The sequence below is a fragment of the Carlito syrichta genome, unplaced genomic scaffold, assembly GCF_000164805.1.
Source record: "Carlito syrichta isolate Samal-C Ts95f unplaced genomic scaffold, Tarsius_syrichta-2.0.1 Scaffold314298, whole genome shotgun sequence".
Classification (NCBI taxonomy): domain Eukaryota; kingdom Metazoa; phylum Chordata; class Mammalia; order Primates; family Tarsiidae; genus Carlito; species Carlito syrichta.
In genome coordinates this window covers 155,233-173,043 of record NW_007258394.1, presented here as the reverse complement: position 1 = coordinate 173,043, position 17,811 = coordinate 155,233, and the positions used below count along the sequence as shown (strand labels likewise).

General features: G+C 42.0%; 1 protein-coding gene across 1 annotated transcript; it reads right to left on the bottom strand.

The window, feature by feature from the left end:
- Nucleotides 1-2,311: 2,311 nt before the first annotated feature.
- ZNF660 (zinc finger protein 660) lies at nt 2,312-9,961 on the bottom strand. Its single transcript, XM_008071365.2, has 3 exons — nt 9,917-9,961; nt 8,752-8,857; nt 2,312-3,509 (listed from the first exon to the last, which is right to left on the bottom strand). The coding sequence occupies exon 3, from the start codon at nt 3,335-3,337 to the stop codon at nt 2,342-2,344; it is 996 nt and encodes a 331-aa protein (XP_008069556.1). The 5' UTR covers nt 3,338-3,509; nt 8,752-8,857; nt 9,917-9,961; the 3' UTR covers nt 2,312-2,341.
- Nucleotides 9,962-17,811: the final 7,850 nt, after the last annotated feature.

The window sequence follows — 17,811 nt, the reverse complement described above, 5'->3', positions numbered from 1 at the left end:
GAATCACCATGATGGGCAGATGCACTTTGGTATAATGAAGAAAGTATGTACTTCAAAGTCAGATCTGAGCTCAAATCCTGGCTTCAACAACTTACTAGCCAGTCACCTAACTTCATTGAGACTCAATTTTCTTTTACAAACGTTGGGAGTATTAAACGAGATAATACCTCCTCAATAATTCCTGAAACAAATCATGTGCATACGACAAACAGCATTGGGCTTAAGGATTCACTGTATACAAATAAGAGGAATGATTGAGTTCAAATGGAAAGATTTTAAGTGCTCCGAGTTGGATTGTGAGCTAAGAGCTTAAACTTTTAAACTGGTTGAAGATGGGCTAAGGCCTTCAAAGAGGGCTGGTCATAAAGAAAGACAGAGGAGGCTAGTTGAATATCTGTATCTGTAGTACTACTGACTGCTCAACACCTCTCCCCACTTTCTTCAAGGAAATGTTTTTCTCAATGATAAAGATAAAAAACCAGATGAGAAAGCCTCAGGTCCTTTCCTCACTTCCTGACTTTGAAGGAGTTGTGTGAGGAAAATAAGCTTGTGGCTATGGCCACTGTCTTGCAAATATGATAATGAAAAATGAAAGCCAGTATGCTGAAAATTATGGCATTAAACGAAAGTCTGATGAACTACTGAGTTCCCAAACCAAACATGAAACTGCTTACCTCTAGTCTGGCTCTTAAACAATCAATGTTCTTAAGGTACAGGTTACCAGTACTTGGTATTCTGTTCATTACACCTGAAAAGATCCTAAGTGTTACCTTGGCAAAACTTCTCTTGAACTGTTCTCTCTAAAGTGTTTAGAAACACTGCTCCAGTGTCCTATGCTTAAGCTATTATTATTTACCAAATGTCAGGCTTGTCATACTTTACATGCATTATCTAATTTAATCCTCACAACAACTCGGTGACGAAGGTAATTATTCCCTTTTTACAGATAAGTATGAGGCCCAGAGCAGTTAAGTGACTGGTCCAAAATTGACAAGCTAATATATGCCACACCTGGGATTAGAACACAGAAACTCTGACCCCAAAGTCTATACTTTTGGCTACTAAGCTCTATATAACACGTGAAGGCAGAATTTTCCATTAGTTTTATATTAATGGTGACTGCATCTTTCTAAAGCTTTTGAGCCCACAGTTGTTTCAAATTTATTTTTTTCTGGTTGTTCTATACATATATTGAGAAGATGGAGCCTAAGTAATTCGTCATCATCTGCTGATCCTTCACAACTGTGGGAAAGGAAGATTCAGTAAATTTTTTGCAATGTTCTTTCAACTTCATAGTAATAGTATATACTTTGTTGACAAATCTAAAGTCAACTTATCTGAAAACTGTAAAAAACAAAGGATTGATATTTATGATTTTACTAAACAGGAAACACGCTCTAAAAAGAAGTGACTTGGGCCAGGTGTGGTGGCTCATGCCTATGATACCAGCACTTTGGGAGGCTAAAGTGAGAGGAATGCCTGAGCCCACGGGTGCGAGACCAGCCTGGGCAACTTGGTGAGACCTCATATCTACAGTAAATCAATAAATTAGCCAGGCGTGGTGGCATGTGCCTATAGTTCCAGCTACTTGGAAGGCTGAGGCGGAGGGATCATCTGAGAACAGCAGGTCGAGGCTGTGGTGGCCAGGAGCGTCCGCTGCTCTCTAGCCTGGGCAACAGAGTGAGACTCCAACTCAAAAAAAAAAAAAGTGACTTGCTCATGGTTCTACTGCCACTAAATGCCCATGTTAGGGTGCAATCCCAGGACTTGAGATTCTATATACTATGTCTCTTTCCTAACACTGTTGAGTAAAAATGAGTTAATAAACGCATTGCATTTAAAAAATACTGTACTTCTTTCCTGAATATAAAAGTAGTACATTCTCATTGTAGAAAATCTAGAAAGCATAAAAAAGTAAACAGAAGAAAATAGAAATTGCCTATCACCCAGAGATAAACACTGTTAACATTTTGGTTTGGAGTATTTCCTTCTCATTTTTTCCTATGCATAGTTTCTTTAAAAGCTAGATTGTATTTCATTTTCTTTCTTTTAACTTCCATTTTATCAAAATCATTTCCATGGCATTAAATATTCTTTAAAAATGTTTTTAATGATTGCAAAGCCATCATATGGCTAGACCATCATCCATTTAAACCCTGTGCTTCTGTACCTCTAGTTTTCTTTCACTTATATATGATGCTGGTATGAATATCCCTTTTTTTAACCTTTGTCTACTTTTGATTATTTTCCCCGTATGGATTCTTAGAAGTAGAATTAAGGTTGATGATAGTGAAAAAATTCTAAGAAAAGTAACAGCCCTATCACCAACAATATTTGTAATTTAGGAAGTCTCTTTCTCTTCATTATGTTTCCTCTGATGTTGAATAAGCTGTGAGCTATACCGATATGCTTTCCCACATTCACTACATTTATAGGGTTTCTCCTTAGTGTGGGTTCTCAAATGTAAAATAACTTGAGAAGTTTGCCTAAAGGTTTTTCCACATTCGTTACATTTATAGGGTTTCTCTCCAGTGTGAACTCTCTGATGATCAATAAGGTTTCGATTAGAAGTAAAAGCTTTCCCACATTCATTACATTTGTAAGGTTTCTCTCTACGATGAAGTCGCTGGTGTTCATTAAGGGTCTTCCTTAAGATGAAAGCTTTTCCACACTCATCACATTCATAAGGCTTCTCCCCAGTGTGAATTCTCTGATGGTCCATAATCTTTGTATTAGAACCACATGTTTTCCCACATTCCTTACATTTGTAAACTTTTTTTCCTTTGTGCATTCTCTGATGTTGAGTAAGGTTTGAGCTACGACTAAAGGCTTTTCCACACTCAATACAAGTATAGGGCTTCTCCCCAGTATGAACTCTGTGATGTGAAATAAGGCCTGAACTCCGACTAAAGGCTTTCCCACACTCTTTACATTCATACGTTTTCTCCCCACTGTGTATTCCCTGATGCCGAATGAGGTGTGACTTACCACTGAAAGATTTCCCACACTCACTGCATGTGTAGGGCTTCAGTCCAGTGTGGATTCTCTGATGAACAACAAGGTTGGAGCTATGACTGAAGGCTTTTCCACACTCCTTACACTTATAGGGTTTCTCTCCTGTGTGGATTCGCTCATGTACCGTGAGGTTTGCACTCTGACCAAAGGCTTTCCCACATACAGTACATACATACTGTCTCTTTTCAGCCTGAACTCCCTTGTTTGTTGTAGGGTCACAGCACTGACTACTATCTTTTTCAGATTCTTGATCACTCACTTCTGTGAGTGCTTTATTGTCTTTAGCTGTCTTGTGTTTTAAGTTTCTTGTCTTTCTCCTCATTTTCTCCTGCTTGGGGCATTCCAGTGGCCTCTCTAGTCTTTCCCTTCAGAGGAGGAACATTCTGACTTCCTTGGCAACACCTCTGTGGAATTCTCTTGAAAGTATAATGCAATTTTGATTTTTCAGGAATGATGCTTTGGAATCAGCACTTCCTCAGTCCCAGTTTCACCATCTGACAGGAGAAACAGAAATTGCATATGTCACCTATTCTCTGAACTAGAGGAAGGAGAATTATCCAAGAACAAGATGTGGTCGACTACAGGGTCTCATATGAAAGAGTAAGTATTCAAAGTCAAGGGAACTAATCAAAAGAATGAGAAAAATGAAGTTAGACACAGAGGCCAAAGTAAACACATATGGAAAGCCAGGGGCTGAGAGGAGCCCAATACGTCCAGCATCAGAATACAGAGTGAACAGTATAAAACCTAACCTAGTTTCTTCTTGCCTCATTCTCCACTCCCAGAACTGAGTTTATCTGGGTTCTAACAGCAAGCTCAACTATAATCTGTTCCCAGAAAAAGTGATGTAAAAGATTATCAGTTCCGTAGCTAAAATAACTAATCTTCAGATCAGTTTGGGTTTTAGTTCTTGCTAACCAATTCCCCTACTTCTAGTAATACAGTGGCTGGTTTTGTCTATCTACTTTTCACCATCCTATCACTCTGGCAGATTGAGTCTACTGGGTGAAAACGAGAGGCTCAGTTGGGGAAGAGGATTTGTTAAAGCATGGCAAGGAAAATTCTGATAGGACCTTGCATGGCATGAAATGGTAAAGTACCTAAAGATGGCAAAAGGGAACAGTAGAGAACAGCAGAGAACAGCGCAACCAAGAGGGGTTAATACATGAAACCAAAAGTTGTCAGAATTGAGCAGGAATTTCCCAACTGATTTGACATGAAACTTTGGATATGTAAGTAACCCTGGCAGACCTCAGAATCTAGAGCGGTTTGGGTTGTAAAAGAAAACCAAGCTGGGCTCGGTGGTTCAGCCTGTAATCCCGCGCTTTGGGAGGCTGAGGTGAGTGGATTGTCTGAGCCCGTGGGTTCAAGACCTGCCTGGGCAACTTGGCCAGACCTCATCTCTACAATAAATCCAAAAAATCAGCCAGTCATGGTAGCGCACACCCGTAGTTCCAGTTACTTGGAAGGCTGAGGGGGAAGGATTGCCGGAGCCCAGCAGGTTTAGGCTGTGGTGGCTGGGAGTGGCCACTGCACTCCAGTCTGGGTGACAGAGTGAGACTCCAACTCAAAAAAAAAAAAAAGGAAAAGAAAAGAAAACCAAAAGTTAACGCCATGATACTAACACATGACTGATTTTTCTTTTACTATGTTCCTTTTCAGACTTGTTTACATCATATTGTTAGGTAATAAACTATACGGTAGATGTAACTTTGCATCCTACTTCTACTTAATTCCATTTATTTATTTTTATAATTGATAAAAACTGTATATATTTATGGTTACAACATGATGTTCTGATACACACATATTATGAAATGGTTAAATCAAGCTAATTAACATATCCATTACCTCACATACTTACTAGTTTTTCATCGTGAAAACATTTAAATATATCCTCTTAGCAATGTTCAAGTATAAATACATTATTATTAACTATGATCGTCATGTCGTATAACTGGTTTCCTGAACTTACTCTTCCTAACAGAACTTTTGTATCCTTTGACTGACATCTCCCTAATTCCCTACTTAATTTTTTCCACATTGCTAATCTTCATATAATTTTGTAGCTATGCAATGTACCACTAATTGAATTCCTTATAATTTACCTGCCATTTTGCTGGTGTTAGACATTTCTGTTGTTCTCTGAGGCTTAACTACCATCAATAATGCTACCATAATCTCTTTGTACATATAAAGCTTCTTCCTATTGAAATATATTCCAGCTGGGCACAGTGGTTCACACCTGTACTCCCAGCACTTTGGGAGGTGGAGGTGAGAAGATTGCCTGAACCCAAGGGTTTGAGACCAGCCTGGGTAACTTGGAGAGACCTTCTCTACAATAAATCAAAAAATTAGCCAGGTGTGGTGGCACACGCCCATGGTTCCAGCTACTTGGAAGGCGGAGGTGGAAGGATTGCCTGATTTCAGCAGGTTGAAGCTGCGGCAGCCATCAGTGTGGAGTACCTCAAGATGGCAAAAGGGAACAGTAGGGAACAGCTGCACTCCACTGCACTCCAGCCTGGGTGACAGAGTTAAGACTTCAACTAAAAAATGTGTGTATGTGTGTGTGTGTGTTCCTAGGTTAAAAGTTCCACAAGTGAGTTATTGGGTCAGAAGAAATGAAATTGCTTTTGCAGTACTCTCTGCTTCATTTCAAAAAAAATTCAGCTGACTTCCATTGTATCATAGCTTTCTGATAAACTAAGAAACAGTTTCTGAAGAAGAGGCATATCCAATAGTGAGTACTTAAGACCAACAAGAAGAGAAATGCAAAGATTGGAGTTTACATCTCAGAACTGCAGGTTCCACTGAATCATTACACAGGCACATACACATAGACTTGTGCCCAAGATATGAAGGTAGGCAGAGACAATGGTGGCAGAGGGTGGATTCCTGCCAGGATCCTGAACTCACTCATATCTAGTTGCTACTACTTCTTCTAATCACGTAAGATGAAGCAAACAGAAACTCAGTGAGAAGCCACGTGCCACAGGACACAGTGGGATAGCAAGTGAACTCACTTCTACAGTTTTGTGAGAAAGTTTATAGTTCTTTCTGATTATCTTTCCATTTCTAATCTTTTCTGAAACTTCTATTTTCTTAATACATTTATTAAACTAATAATTACTGAGTACCCTACTCTTGTTTTTTGTGTTTTTTTTGAGTTGGAGTCTCACTCGGTCGCCCAGACTGGAGTGCAGTGGCCACTCCCGGCCACCGCAGCCTCGACCTGCTGGGCTCCGGCAATCCTTCTGCCTCAGTCTTCCAAGTAGCTGGAATTACAGGCATGCGCTACCATGCCCGGCTGATTTTTTTGATTTATTGTAGAGATGAGGTCTTGCTGCCCAGGCGAGTCTTGAACCCGCGGGCTCAGGCAATCCACTCACCTCAGCCTCCCAAAGGCACGGGATTACAGGCTGAGCCACCGAGCCCGGCTTGTACCCTACTCTTATATACCACTGTGCTAAGTCTAACACAGGAAAAATTCAAAGACACACTGTTATGGACTACATGTCTATGTCCCCTTAAAATTTAGTTGTTGAAGATCTAGGCCCCAATGTGACTGTATTTGGAGATGGAGTTATAAGGAGATAACTAAGGTTAAATTAGGTTGTAAGAGTGGCCCTGATCCAATGTGATTAGTGTCCTTATAAGAAGAGACACAAGAGAGCTCTAACATGTGAATTCTCTATCCTCACAAGCATACATGCAATGGAAATGTATTCAGGAATGCAAATTTGAAAATGAGAAGACAGAGAGGACAGAGGAAATCATGAAAATGTATGAGCTTACTGAGAAAGTGATTTGGGTTAGAGAGGGCAGCTAGGGAGAAACAGAAATGCACAGGGATGCACCATGAGGATGCCCAGGGTGGTGTGGAGGACCTGAGGAGGAAGTAAGAAGAGATGGGTGATAAGGGAGGGCCATTATGGGGAAAGTTTGATCAAAAGGAGACCTAACTACTGGCTAACCTCTGCCTGATTGGATGTGAAATTCCCTCAGAAATACTGGAAGAATTCCAAGGCATTAAGCCATTGGGGTCTTGGTTAAAGAAGATCAGAAGAGGGGAAGATAAGGTAATGGGGCCAGTAAACACTAGGGATATTGAGGCAACTAGGCACAAAAGCACAACTTAGACAGTCAGTGAATGAATGAGGACCAACAGGCCTCACACACACCTAACCCACAAATCTCTGAGACTGGTAAGTAAGTGTTCTGATCCCAGGACCATCATCCATTTCAGGCTGTGAGGAACCCTCAAAGGGTAGAATCCTATTCCCTGAAAGAGAGAAAGACAGTGAGAGAGACGGGGGAAAGAGAGCAGTAGCTTTACTTGGAGGCTGTATTCCTTTAGTTCGCCAGCATCACCTGTCTTTTCAGGTTCCTTTAAGCAGTGATCACACGGTCCTTAGTTATTAATTTACTGCAATGGAGTAAGTAATAAGAGGAAATACCTGAAAATGAATTCAAGAGACATATTAGTAAAATGTAAAAATTGAAAGAAAAAAAGAACTAGAAGAAAATATCAAGGGACTACTTGAGCTCAGGAAAATATCAAGGGACGATTTGAGTTCAGGAATAGGGCTCAAGCACAAAGGCTGACACCAAAATGGAAAAGCAGATACATCTGACATATAAAATTTCTCTACTTCAAGAAAACACCTGACAAATCTGTAATACAGAGTATGCTTTACACTAGAATTGTGTGTATGTGTGTGTCTTCCCTTCTCATATGTACATATTACCCTCTAAGCCCCCAGAGAATATCAGGGCCCATGATATTCCCCTATAGATACCACGCAGTACCCAGCACACAGAGGGTTCAGTATGTGTTATGATTTGAAATGTTAAATTAAACAAGTTCAGTCAGGCGCAGTGGCTCACACTTATAATCCCAGCACTTTGGGAGGCCAAGGCAAGAGGATTACCTGAGCCTAGGAGTTCAAGATCAGCCTAGGCAACGTGGTGAGACCTTGTCTCTACAATAAATAAAAAATTAACCAGGCATAGTGGCATGTGCCTGTAGTTCCAGCTACTTGGAAGGCTGAGGCAGAAGGATTGCCTGAGTCCAGCAGGTCAAGGCTGTGGTGGTCGTGTGTGCCACGGCACTCCAGCCTGGGCAACAGTGACATTCTGACTCAAAAAAAAAAAAAAAAAAATTAAACAAGTTCAAGATTCTGTATAATATCTAGAACCCACACAGGAAGTACAGTGACAGGTGAATCTGTATATCACTACCACCATCCTTCCTTCACCTGTTCATCCTTTTTGTTCTTTATATTATGAGAAACACCATGATGGTGTATTTGTATTCTTGGCAATTCTTTCTCAACAGAGCCACCTAAGGGCCCAAATACCCTAAGGGGATTTGACCCAGTCCTACTATTCAAGACTCTCAGAATGTCAGAGCCCCGAAGGGAGCTCCCAGACTACCTAGTCTTATCTCAAAACGTACAGAGGGGGAAACTGGAATTTAGAGGAGGGGAGGGATTCATACCCAAGTTTCATGACACCCAGTTTTGAGTTCTATGACATCACCCTTACTCCCATCCCCAAACTCTACTCCTTGAGGTCCAGAGGCCCTCCTACCACTTCTGTGTTTTTCTACTGTTTGAAAAATAATCATAGAGAAATGCTCCCTTTCAACCCTGGTCCCCGTAGGCAGGAATCCTGTCCCCAGATTAACTTCACAATCTAGGCCTCTCCTGCCTAGGAGAGAAGGGACTGACTCACCCACACTCCTGTGCACAGCAGCCTCAATCCAAAGGATCTGCCCAGCACAGATCTTGTCTGGTCTCTTTGGATTCGGTGAGGATGTTCCTAATGGGGTCTTGAATCACTGCAAACAGATATAAATGATTGAGTTCTCTGAGACCTCAACTCCAAGTGGACACTCAGGTGTCCCATTTTGGGGAAACTTTCCTTCCTATAAAACTGTGAACAGTAAAACTGATCATTTCCATTTTTTAAAGAGGAGGAAATGAAGCTCCCAGGAATTGAATGACTTGTCCAAGGTGTACACATACTGAATGACAAGCCTTCTGTGTTTGAAGGAGAACCTAATTCCATCACATCACAACCACTCTTTTTCACCTGTTCTGTTGATCTCTAAAAGCCTCTATATTTTCCTCTAACTTCAAAACGCATTCCAGTTGAAAAGTTCGCTACAATCCAGTTTTCCACAGAAAGTTTGTGCAAGGGGGAGGAGAAGGGAACTTTGCTGAGTCAAGTGTCTTTCTCTAGGAAGAAATAAGGCTTTAAAGGAGCACTAGAAAGAATTTTTTCCTGATTATGAATTTTTTAAGGCTTCTAGGCCTCAAAATATGTTTTGTTTCTCCCTCCAGATCCCCAGATTCTGCTTCTAACCCTTCAAGCTTTATCCATTTCGTCCCTACCAGAATTTAGTTCTGCCTTGTACACAATTGTTACCCCACGATCTGGTACACTAACAGGTTGGTGCTCAATAAATATTTGTTGAATGAATAAGCAATGACTGAGTAACATTGGGCAAGACTCTGTCTTCCTCTCTGGGACCCAGTTTTCTCAGTGGTAACAGAACCGAGATTGAACTGGTGATCCGAGTTAAATATTCTGGGGCTGTGGAATCTTCTGAGAGCCTGTGCATGGCCCTACCACTATTACCCCGACAGCCCACCGGCTAGGAACGGGGACCACCACGAACCTGCTCCGAGCGAGGAGCTACGAAGTCGGGGAGTGGAGCCAAGACAAAGGGGTAGCTTTGAAGGAGAGAAGTGGGAGGCCCACAACGACTTCCCGGCTGCGCGCCCCTCACAAAAGCCGGCAGCCGCGGAGGAGGCCTGGCTCCTGGCCTGCGTCCCCACCTATACTCTCAATACCCAGTTGGACCCCCCACGCGAGGCTGCCGCGCACCCCTCACCGAAAGCGTCGGACCCACATCTTGCAACAAAGCGGGGAAGGAACTGCGTCAACGACTTTCCAGTAACTGGTATCCTGACCCTCTGGCCCTTCTAGGCATTGGGAGGTTTCCACGACTCTGTGCCCCCGGGGATGGAGTCCCCCGCCCGCTCGCGGGGTTCGGGAGCGCTCTGGCCCGCCTCCCGCCGGGTTTTGCCCTACCATTGGCTGGGACGGCTTGGAGCTCAGCCAATGTGAGAAGAGCCCTGAAAGGGGCTTGGTTAGGGCGGGAAGAGAAGCCAATAAACTGGGCAGCCAAGTTGGCTACATACAGTACCAGGTATCTTGGACTGACACACCCCCCACTTGAAGTCTCATCCCCTGTTCCGGTTGCTGAGCAAAGAAGTCCTTTTTCCCTCTACAGATTCTGCATCTTTCAGCCTCAAGGCCAGCACCACCTATGGTTCACTGGCAGTTTATGAAATTATGTATTAGGTGCCTACTATGTAAACTGTTCTAGGTACTGAGGATGAAGCAGCAAAGAAAGTCAAGAAAGTGAACACCCTGCCTCATTGGATTTACATGTTCAAGCTAACGGGAAATTGGTAAATAAAGACGCAGAATGTAGTAGTAAGGGGAGAGAAGGAGATGGTGGCAGGACTATTTTATAGACGGCAAAGTAGAGACAGGAAGTGAGCATTAAAGCGTGTGGCTATCTGGGGAAAGAGTGTTCCTCATAGGTGGGACGATTAGGAGCAAAAGTTTTGAATCAGAAGGGGGGCCCACATTTAGGACCTCATAGGCTATGATAAATGCTTATGATTTGCATAATACAGGGAGCTATCAATTGGAGGGCTTGGGGACAAAGGAGTGACATGATCTAACTTTTCCCCCTGCCACATATTCAAAGATTTGTTAGCTAGGAGACACGAAAGAAATCAAGAAGATTGTTATGATAAATTCTATGAATTCCTTGCTCTCTATCCTTAGTCATTCTAACATAAACCTTGTATGAAAGTTTTACTCCATGACTTACATCTTTAAAGTTTGCATTGGCTGTCCTGTTGAAAACAGTTTGAAGGTGGGCAAAAGTAGAAGCAGGGAGATTAAGAGGCTATTGCAATATTCTAGGAGAGGAATGATGGGTGCTTGGACTAGCTTAGAAGTGTTGGAGGTGTTGAGAAATGTTTATGCATATATTTGAAGGCATGATCAGCTTGATTCATTAATGAATTGAATGTTGGTTAAGGATGACTCCACGAGCCTGAATGCAATGACTCACGCCTGTAATCCCAGCACTTTGAGAGGCCAAGGTGAGAGGATTGCCTGAGCCCAGGAGTTAAAGACCAGCTTGGACAACATGGAGAGACCTCACCTCTACAATAAATCAGAAAATTAGTGGGGAATGGAGGCCCATACCTGCAGTCTCAGCTACTTGGAAGGCTGAGGTGGAAAGATTGCCTGGGCCCAGCAAGTCAAGGCTGTGGTAGCCATGACTGTGCCATTGCACTCCAGTCTGGGAAACAGAGTAAGACTCCAAAAAACAAAAAAAAAGACTGCAAGGTTATTGATCTGAACAACTAACATAAGAGTGTCTTTTGGAAATGGAGTAGCCTGAAAGGAACAGGCTTAGGGACAGGAATTAATCGTTTTGTTTTGTACATATATGGTAAGTTACAGATGCCAATTAGAGATCCAAGAGGAAGTTTCAAACAGGTAGTTGGACTAGGAGTCTGAAGTTCCATGAAGAAATCACAGTAAAGGATGTAAATTTGAAACCCAGCTACTCAGAAGGCTGAGGTAGGAGGACTGTTTGAGCCCAGGAGTTTGAGGCTATGATGAGCCATGATTGCACCACTGCAGTCCAGTCTGGGTGACAGAGTGAAAACTAGACTCAAAAAAAAAAAAGTAAATTTGGGAGTTGTCAGGTCAGGATGAGACAAGGTAGGGAATGATTTTAGATAAAGTAGTCATCTGAGAATTCAGTTTCTGAAGTACATCAACTGGCAAATACGTGTTGAACAATTAAAATATATTAGAAACTTTCTTCTCCATCAGCTCATGTAGGTAGTACAACTCTGCCACATTTTATAGAAACTGGGAGAGATTCTGAGAGCTGATAGCATACATCAGGAAACACTTAACAAGAATCCTCATGTACATTAGGACAGTTATGGTCTTCAACTTGGTCTTCGTTTTCACTTACTCTTTTTTTTTTTTTTTTTAGTTGGAGTCTCACTCCATCATCCAGGCTGGAGTACAGTGGCATGCTCACAGCCACCCCAGCGTCAACCTGCTGGGCTCAGGCAATCCTTCCACCTCAGCCTTCCAAGTAGCCAGAACTACAAGCATGCGCCACCATGCCAGGCTAATTTTTAAATTTTATTTTGTTTTTTTTCAGTTGGAGTCTCACCCTTATCAACAAGACTCAAGGAGTGCAGTGGCATGCTCATGGTAACCACAGCCTTGAACTGCTGGGCTTAGGTGATCCTTTCGCCTCAGTGTTCCAAGTAGCTGGAACTACAGACACACACCACCATGCCCAGCTAGTTTTTGTGATTTATTGTAGAGACGAGATCTCACTAAGTTGTTCAGGCTGGTCTCGAACCCCTGGGCTCAGGCAATCCTCTCACCTTGGCCTCCCAAAGTGTTGAGATTACAAGCTGAACCACCGCGCCTGGCCATTTAAAAAATTTTTTTATTGTAGACATGAGATCTTGCCAAGTTGTTCAGGTTGTTCTCGAACTCAGCCTGAACAACTTGGCAATTCCCTCACTGCAGCCTCAGGCAATTCCCTCACCTCAGCCTCCCAAAGTGCTGGGATTACAGGCTTGAGCCACCATACCCGGTCTCACCTACTCTTTTATTTGGGTTGGTGGGTTCATTAATTTTGATTCAAGTTGCTAACACCACATCTGGTCCCGGGGAGTATGATTACTCATTAATAGTCTAGCCCCGTCATTATCAAATTTTAGAGAGCACTTGGATGCATCTTAAAAATACACATTCCACCAGGCTCGGTGGCTCAGTCTGTAACCCCCCACCTTTGGGAGGCTGAGGTGAGTGGATTGCCTGAACCCGTGGGTCCGAGACCTGCCTGGGCAACTTGGCGAGACCTCATCTACAATAAATAAAAAAATCAGCGTGGTCGCACGCGCCTGTAGTTCCAGCTACTTGGAAGGCTGAGGCGGAAGGATCGCCGGAGCCCAGTAGGTCGAGGCTGCGGTGGCTGGGAGCGGCCACTGCCCTCTAGTCTGGGTGACAGAGTGAGACTCCAACTCAAAAAAAAAAAAAAAAAAACACATTCCAGCCCTCCATCCAATCCAGTTTGTTGCCCTTATCCACAGGCATATTTTTTTTCCTACAAGGATCTATTTACTCAGTCTAGAATGATGTTCCAGATCAGAAATCAGGGGGTTTTTTGGTGTGTCACAATTGCCTAAATACTCAGCAATTTCAATATTTATCATGGCATATATCAACCAAATAAATTCCAACTCATATTTGGGTAAATGAAATCAACATACAGTCGGTCAGATCTTACTTTGTTGACAAAAATGGTGATGATACAATGCTTCCCTTGGTAGTTCACAATATATTTAAGGATATGTCTTTCAGGATATAGGAAAGAATCAAAAGATATTTCAAAAGTAAAAAAGGAGAAGTGGTCTGTTCAGTTGAACCATGGCTGGAGTCATCCCAAAAGGAGTGGTATGGGAGTTCCCAGAATGAACTGCCCCAAACTGTTCTGAGCTGTGGCCAGTTGGGATTCCAAAGAGAGAAGCACTAAATGTCAGGGTGACCAGTCCAAAGCATTTATTAGGGGAACTTACCTATAGAGTGCTGCATCGGTCCTTATCACGGACAGTGAAAGAAACAGATGTTCTTCTTCCTAGGTATGTCCATCACAAAGGAGATGGGTTACAGAGTTTATATGAGGGTTTAAGAAATTTGGCTTAGAGCCAGGGCTAGTTTATTTCAATATTTTGGGTAACAACCTGAACACTTTTTGAGTGCCTGGGAATGTTCGAGGCCTGAGCTTCAGTTCAAGCCTACAAGGGAAAATATGCAGCTGGCAGTGTCACAAAGTGATCAAGGCACTCTATTTCTCAGTTAGGACTGAGAAAAAAGTGGGGAAACTGGGGAACCTTACAGAAAGGGACATTTTACTGCAATATATTTTACTTTATACGTTATAAAGGGCTTTCATTGACTAATAATTAATTTTATGACATATGACACTTATTTTCTAGATGAGGATACTAAAGTCTGGATATGTGAAATAATTTGCTTATAATTTGCACAGCTAGTAGCAGAAAAATTGAGACTTCAACCTGGATCTTTTGACTACAGATCTCATGCTTTCTTATCTTTCTTATCCACTCTTACTCAAACTACAAATTTAATTTATTCCAAAAGGTATCAAGTTATAACGAGCCATCCATAATTGTCTTTTGCCTTTGTCAAACTTTGTTTAAAAACTTTCAAGCATACATATAACCGGTAGCTATATTCAACAATTGTTGGCATTTTACCACATTAGCTTGATCTCTCCTCACACACATACACTTTTTTTTGTTATTGCTGAGCCATTTGAAAATACATTGACCCTTTAACACTAAATACTGCAAGATACAACTCCTAAGAATAAGGCTATTCATCTATATAATGAAAATGCCAGTCACACTTAAGCAATTTACAAATAATTCCAAATAATCATCTAATATTAAATGTTAATATTAATGGCCCTACTATTAAATTTAAATATTATATTCATTCCACATTCCAATTTCCCCTTTGTTCCCCTTCTCAGTCTTTTTTTTTTAGATCAAGGTTCACTTGCTGCTCTTGATGCTATGTTTCTGAAGTCTCTTTTAATCTAGAATTGTTCTGCCACTTCTTTCTTTTCATTTCACTGACTTTGTTTATTTTAGAGATGTGGTCTTGCTATGTCACCCAGGCTGGAATGCAGTGGTGCGATCACAGCTCACTGCTGTGTCACCCATGCTGGAGTGTAGTGGTGTAATCACAGCCTACTGCAGACTTGAACTTCTGGGCTCAAATGATCCTCTTGCCTCAGCCTCTGGAGTTGCTGGAATTGCAGGTACAAGCCACCATACCTGGCTCATTTCATTGACTTTTGAAGAGCCTAGGTCACTTGTCCCATACAATGTCTCACATCATATAAATCAGAAATCAATAGATTTCTCATATAGTATCTCCCTGTATTTCCTATAAATTGGAAGGTAGGAATTGAGCCTTGGTTATATCCAATTTAAACATTTGTTTCACAGGTGGTGTTGAGACTGGTTTTGTTTTGTTTTAGTTCTGTGTCTCACTCTGTTGTCCAGGCTAGAGTACATTGGCATGACTACAGCTCACTGCAGCCTCAAACTCCTGGGCTCAAGTGATCCTCCCATCTCAATCTTCTGGGTAGCTGGGACTACAGGTGCATGCTACCACACCTGGTTAATTTTTTGATTTTTTTGTAGATTTTATGTTTTGTAGAGATTAGGCCTATGCTGCCTAAGCTGATCTTGAACTCCTGGGCTCAGGCAATCCTTCCATCTCAGCCCCCCAAAGTGCTGTGATAATAGGTGTGCCCAGCTTGAAACTTATATGACATGCCACCCATAATCTTTTTCTGTGTACATTAAAAGCTCCCCATAATAAAAAGTAAGAACAGGCCGGGCTCAGTGGCTCAGCCTGTAATCCCAGCACTTTGGGAGGCCGAGGTGAGTGGATTGCCTGAGCCCATGAGTTCGAGACCCGCCTGGGCAACTTGACAAGACCTCATTTCTACAATAAATCAAAAAATCAGCCGGGTGTGGTAGCATGCGCCTGTAGTTCCAGCTACTCAGAAGGCTGAGGCGGAAGGATCACCGGAGCCCAGCAGGTGAAGGCTGCGGTGGCCAGGAGCGGCCATTGCACTCCAGTCTAGTGACAGAGTGAGACTCCAACTCAAAAAAAAAAAAAAAAAAAAGTAAGAACAAAACAAAATAAGGGATGGTAGGGAGGGGTATGGATTATAGCTAAAGGGTGGAGGTCACTTTCTGAAGTGATGACAATGTTCTAAAATTGTGGTAATGAGCCATAAAAAAGAAAAATATCTTTTGCAGCAACTTAGATGGAATTGGAGACCATTATTCTAGGTGAAGAATGGAAACCAAACCCCACAAGATCTCAAGTATAAGTTAGAGCTAAACTAAGGAGCTGCAAAGGCATATATAATGGCATAATGAACATTGAGGACTCAGAAGAAGGTAGGAAGGGTATAGGAATGAAAAATTACCTATCAGGTACGGTGTGGACAGGTGAGGGTATCCAAATATCTTTACCACCATACAATGTATTCATGTAACCAAAAATCATGTGTACCCCTAAAGCTATTAAAATAAAAATTTAAAAAATTATGGATAATTGCACATAAATATGAATATACCAAAACCATTGAACCGTATGCTTTAAATGGGTGAATTGTATGATGCACAAATTATATTTCAATAAAGGTGTTAAAATAACAAAAATTGAGGAACTCATACTGGAGAAGCATTCATGTGCCCGCCATAGTACTTAAAAGTCCATCTTGACATTCTCTATAAGGTCAACGTTTCAACTGGCAGTGAAATGTAGATTAAAAGAACTTTTGGAATACAACCCAAGAGTCAGTGGCCATGGTGTTTAACCCATGGAAAAATGTGTTCACCTAAGAATAAGGCCAACTTGGTTGGGTGCGGTGGCTCAGACTGAAATCCCAGCACTTTGGGAGGCTGAGGTGAGAAGATTGCCTGAGTCCAAGGGTTCAAGACCAGCCTGGGCAACTTGGCGAGATCTCATCTGTATAATAAATTAAAAAATTAGCTGGGTGTGGTGGCGCATGCCTGTAGTTCCAGATACTTGGAAGGCTGAGGTGGAAGAATCACCTGAGCCTAGCAAGTCGAGGCTGCGGCAGCTGTGAGTGTGCCACTGTACTCCAGCCTGGGTGATAGAGTGAGACTTCAACTCAAAAAAAAAAAAAAAAAAAAAAAGGCCAACTCCCTACATTAGTAAGTCAAGCTAGACTTGCCCTTGTGTTAAATTGGTATTTAAAAACAAACAAACCTGATGTTATGAGCTGAACTGTGTCCACCTAAGATTCATACGCTACAGTCCTAACTTCTAGTACCTTAGAGTGTGACTGTATTTGGAGACAGAGACTTTAAAGAGGTAATTAAGGTTAATTGAAAGCATTAGCATAGGTCTTAATCCAATATAACTGATATCTCTATGAAAAAGGATTAGGACACAGACACAGAGGAATCACCCGGTGAAGACAAATCAGAGATCAGGTGTGCAACTTCTCTTGTTCTTACAAATTGGGAATTGCCCAGGTGTTCCTAATTCTACCATTTAAGCATCCTACATATCCACTCTCAATGGAAACCTTGGGGAACCCCTGAAAAGATAAATTGTCTGGTGTTCCTCAAGGCTCCCTTAAATGAGTAACTACACCTCCTTGTTCCAGGGCTCCTTGCTAGGACAGATGTTGACAGTAGACAGCCATAGTTCAGAGCCTAGAGTGGAAAGAATACAACTGCTGGTGGTTTTAACTTTAGCGCTGTGGCAGCTGCCATGACAGCCTTTTCCACAAATGATCTTTAATAGGTTGCACACATCACAGATCCTTTGGGCACCCTAGTGAGAACCTGAATATCATCAATTTTTGCTCACTGCAGAGGCAGCCTGAATGCTGACTGGAGGGAGAAATTTCACTAGTGGCCTTTTCCTGACATCAGGACATACAGTGACTTGCCAGGGCTGCTGCAGGTATGGTATCATTTTTATTGTTCCAGCCCCTCCTCCTCTGGGCAGCAGAATAGACAGTTTCAGTGAAGAAACAATAGCATTTTGTAATGTTCCCCAAATTGGGAATCAAAG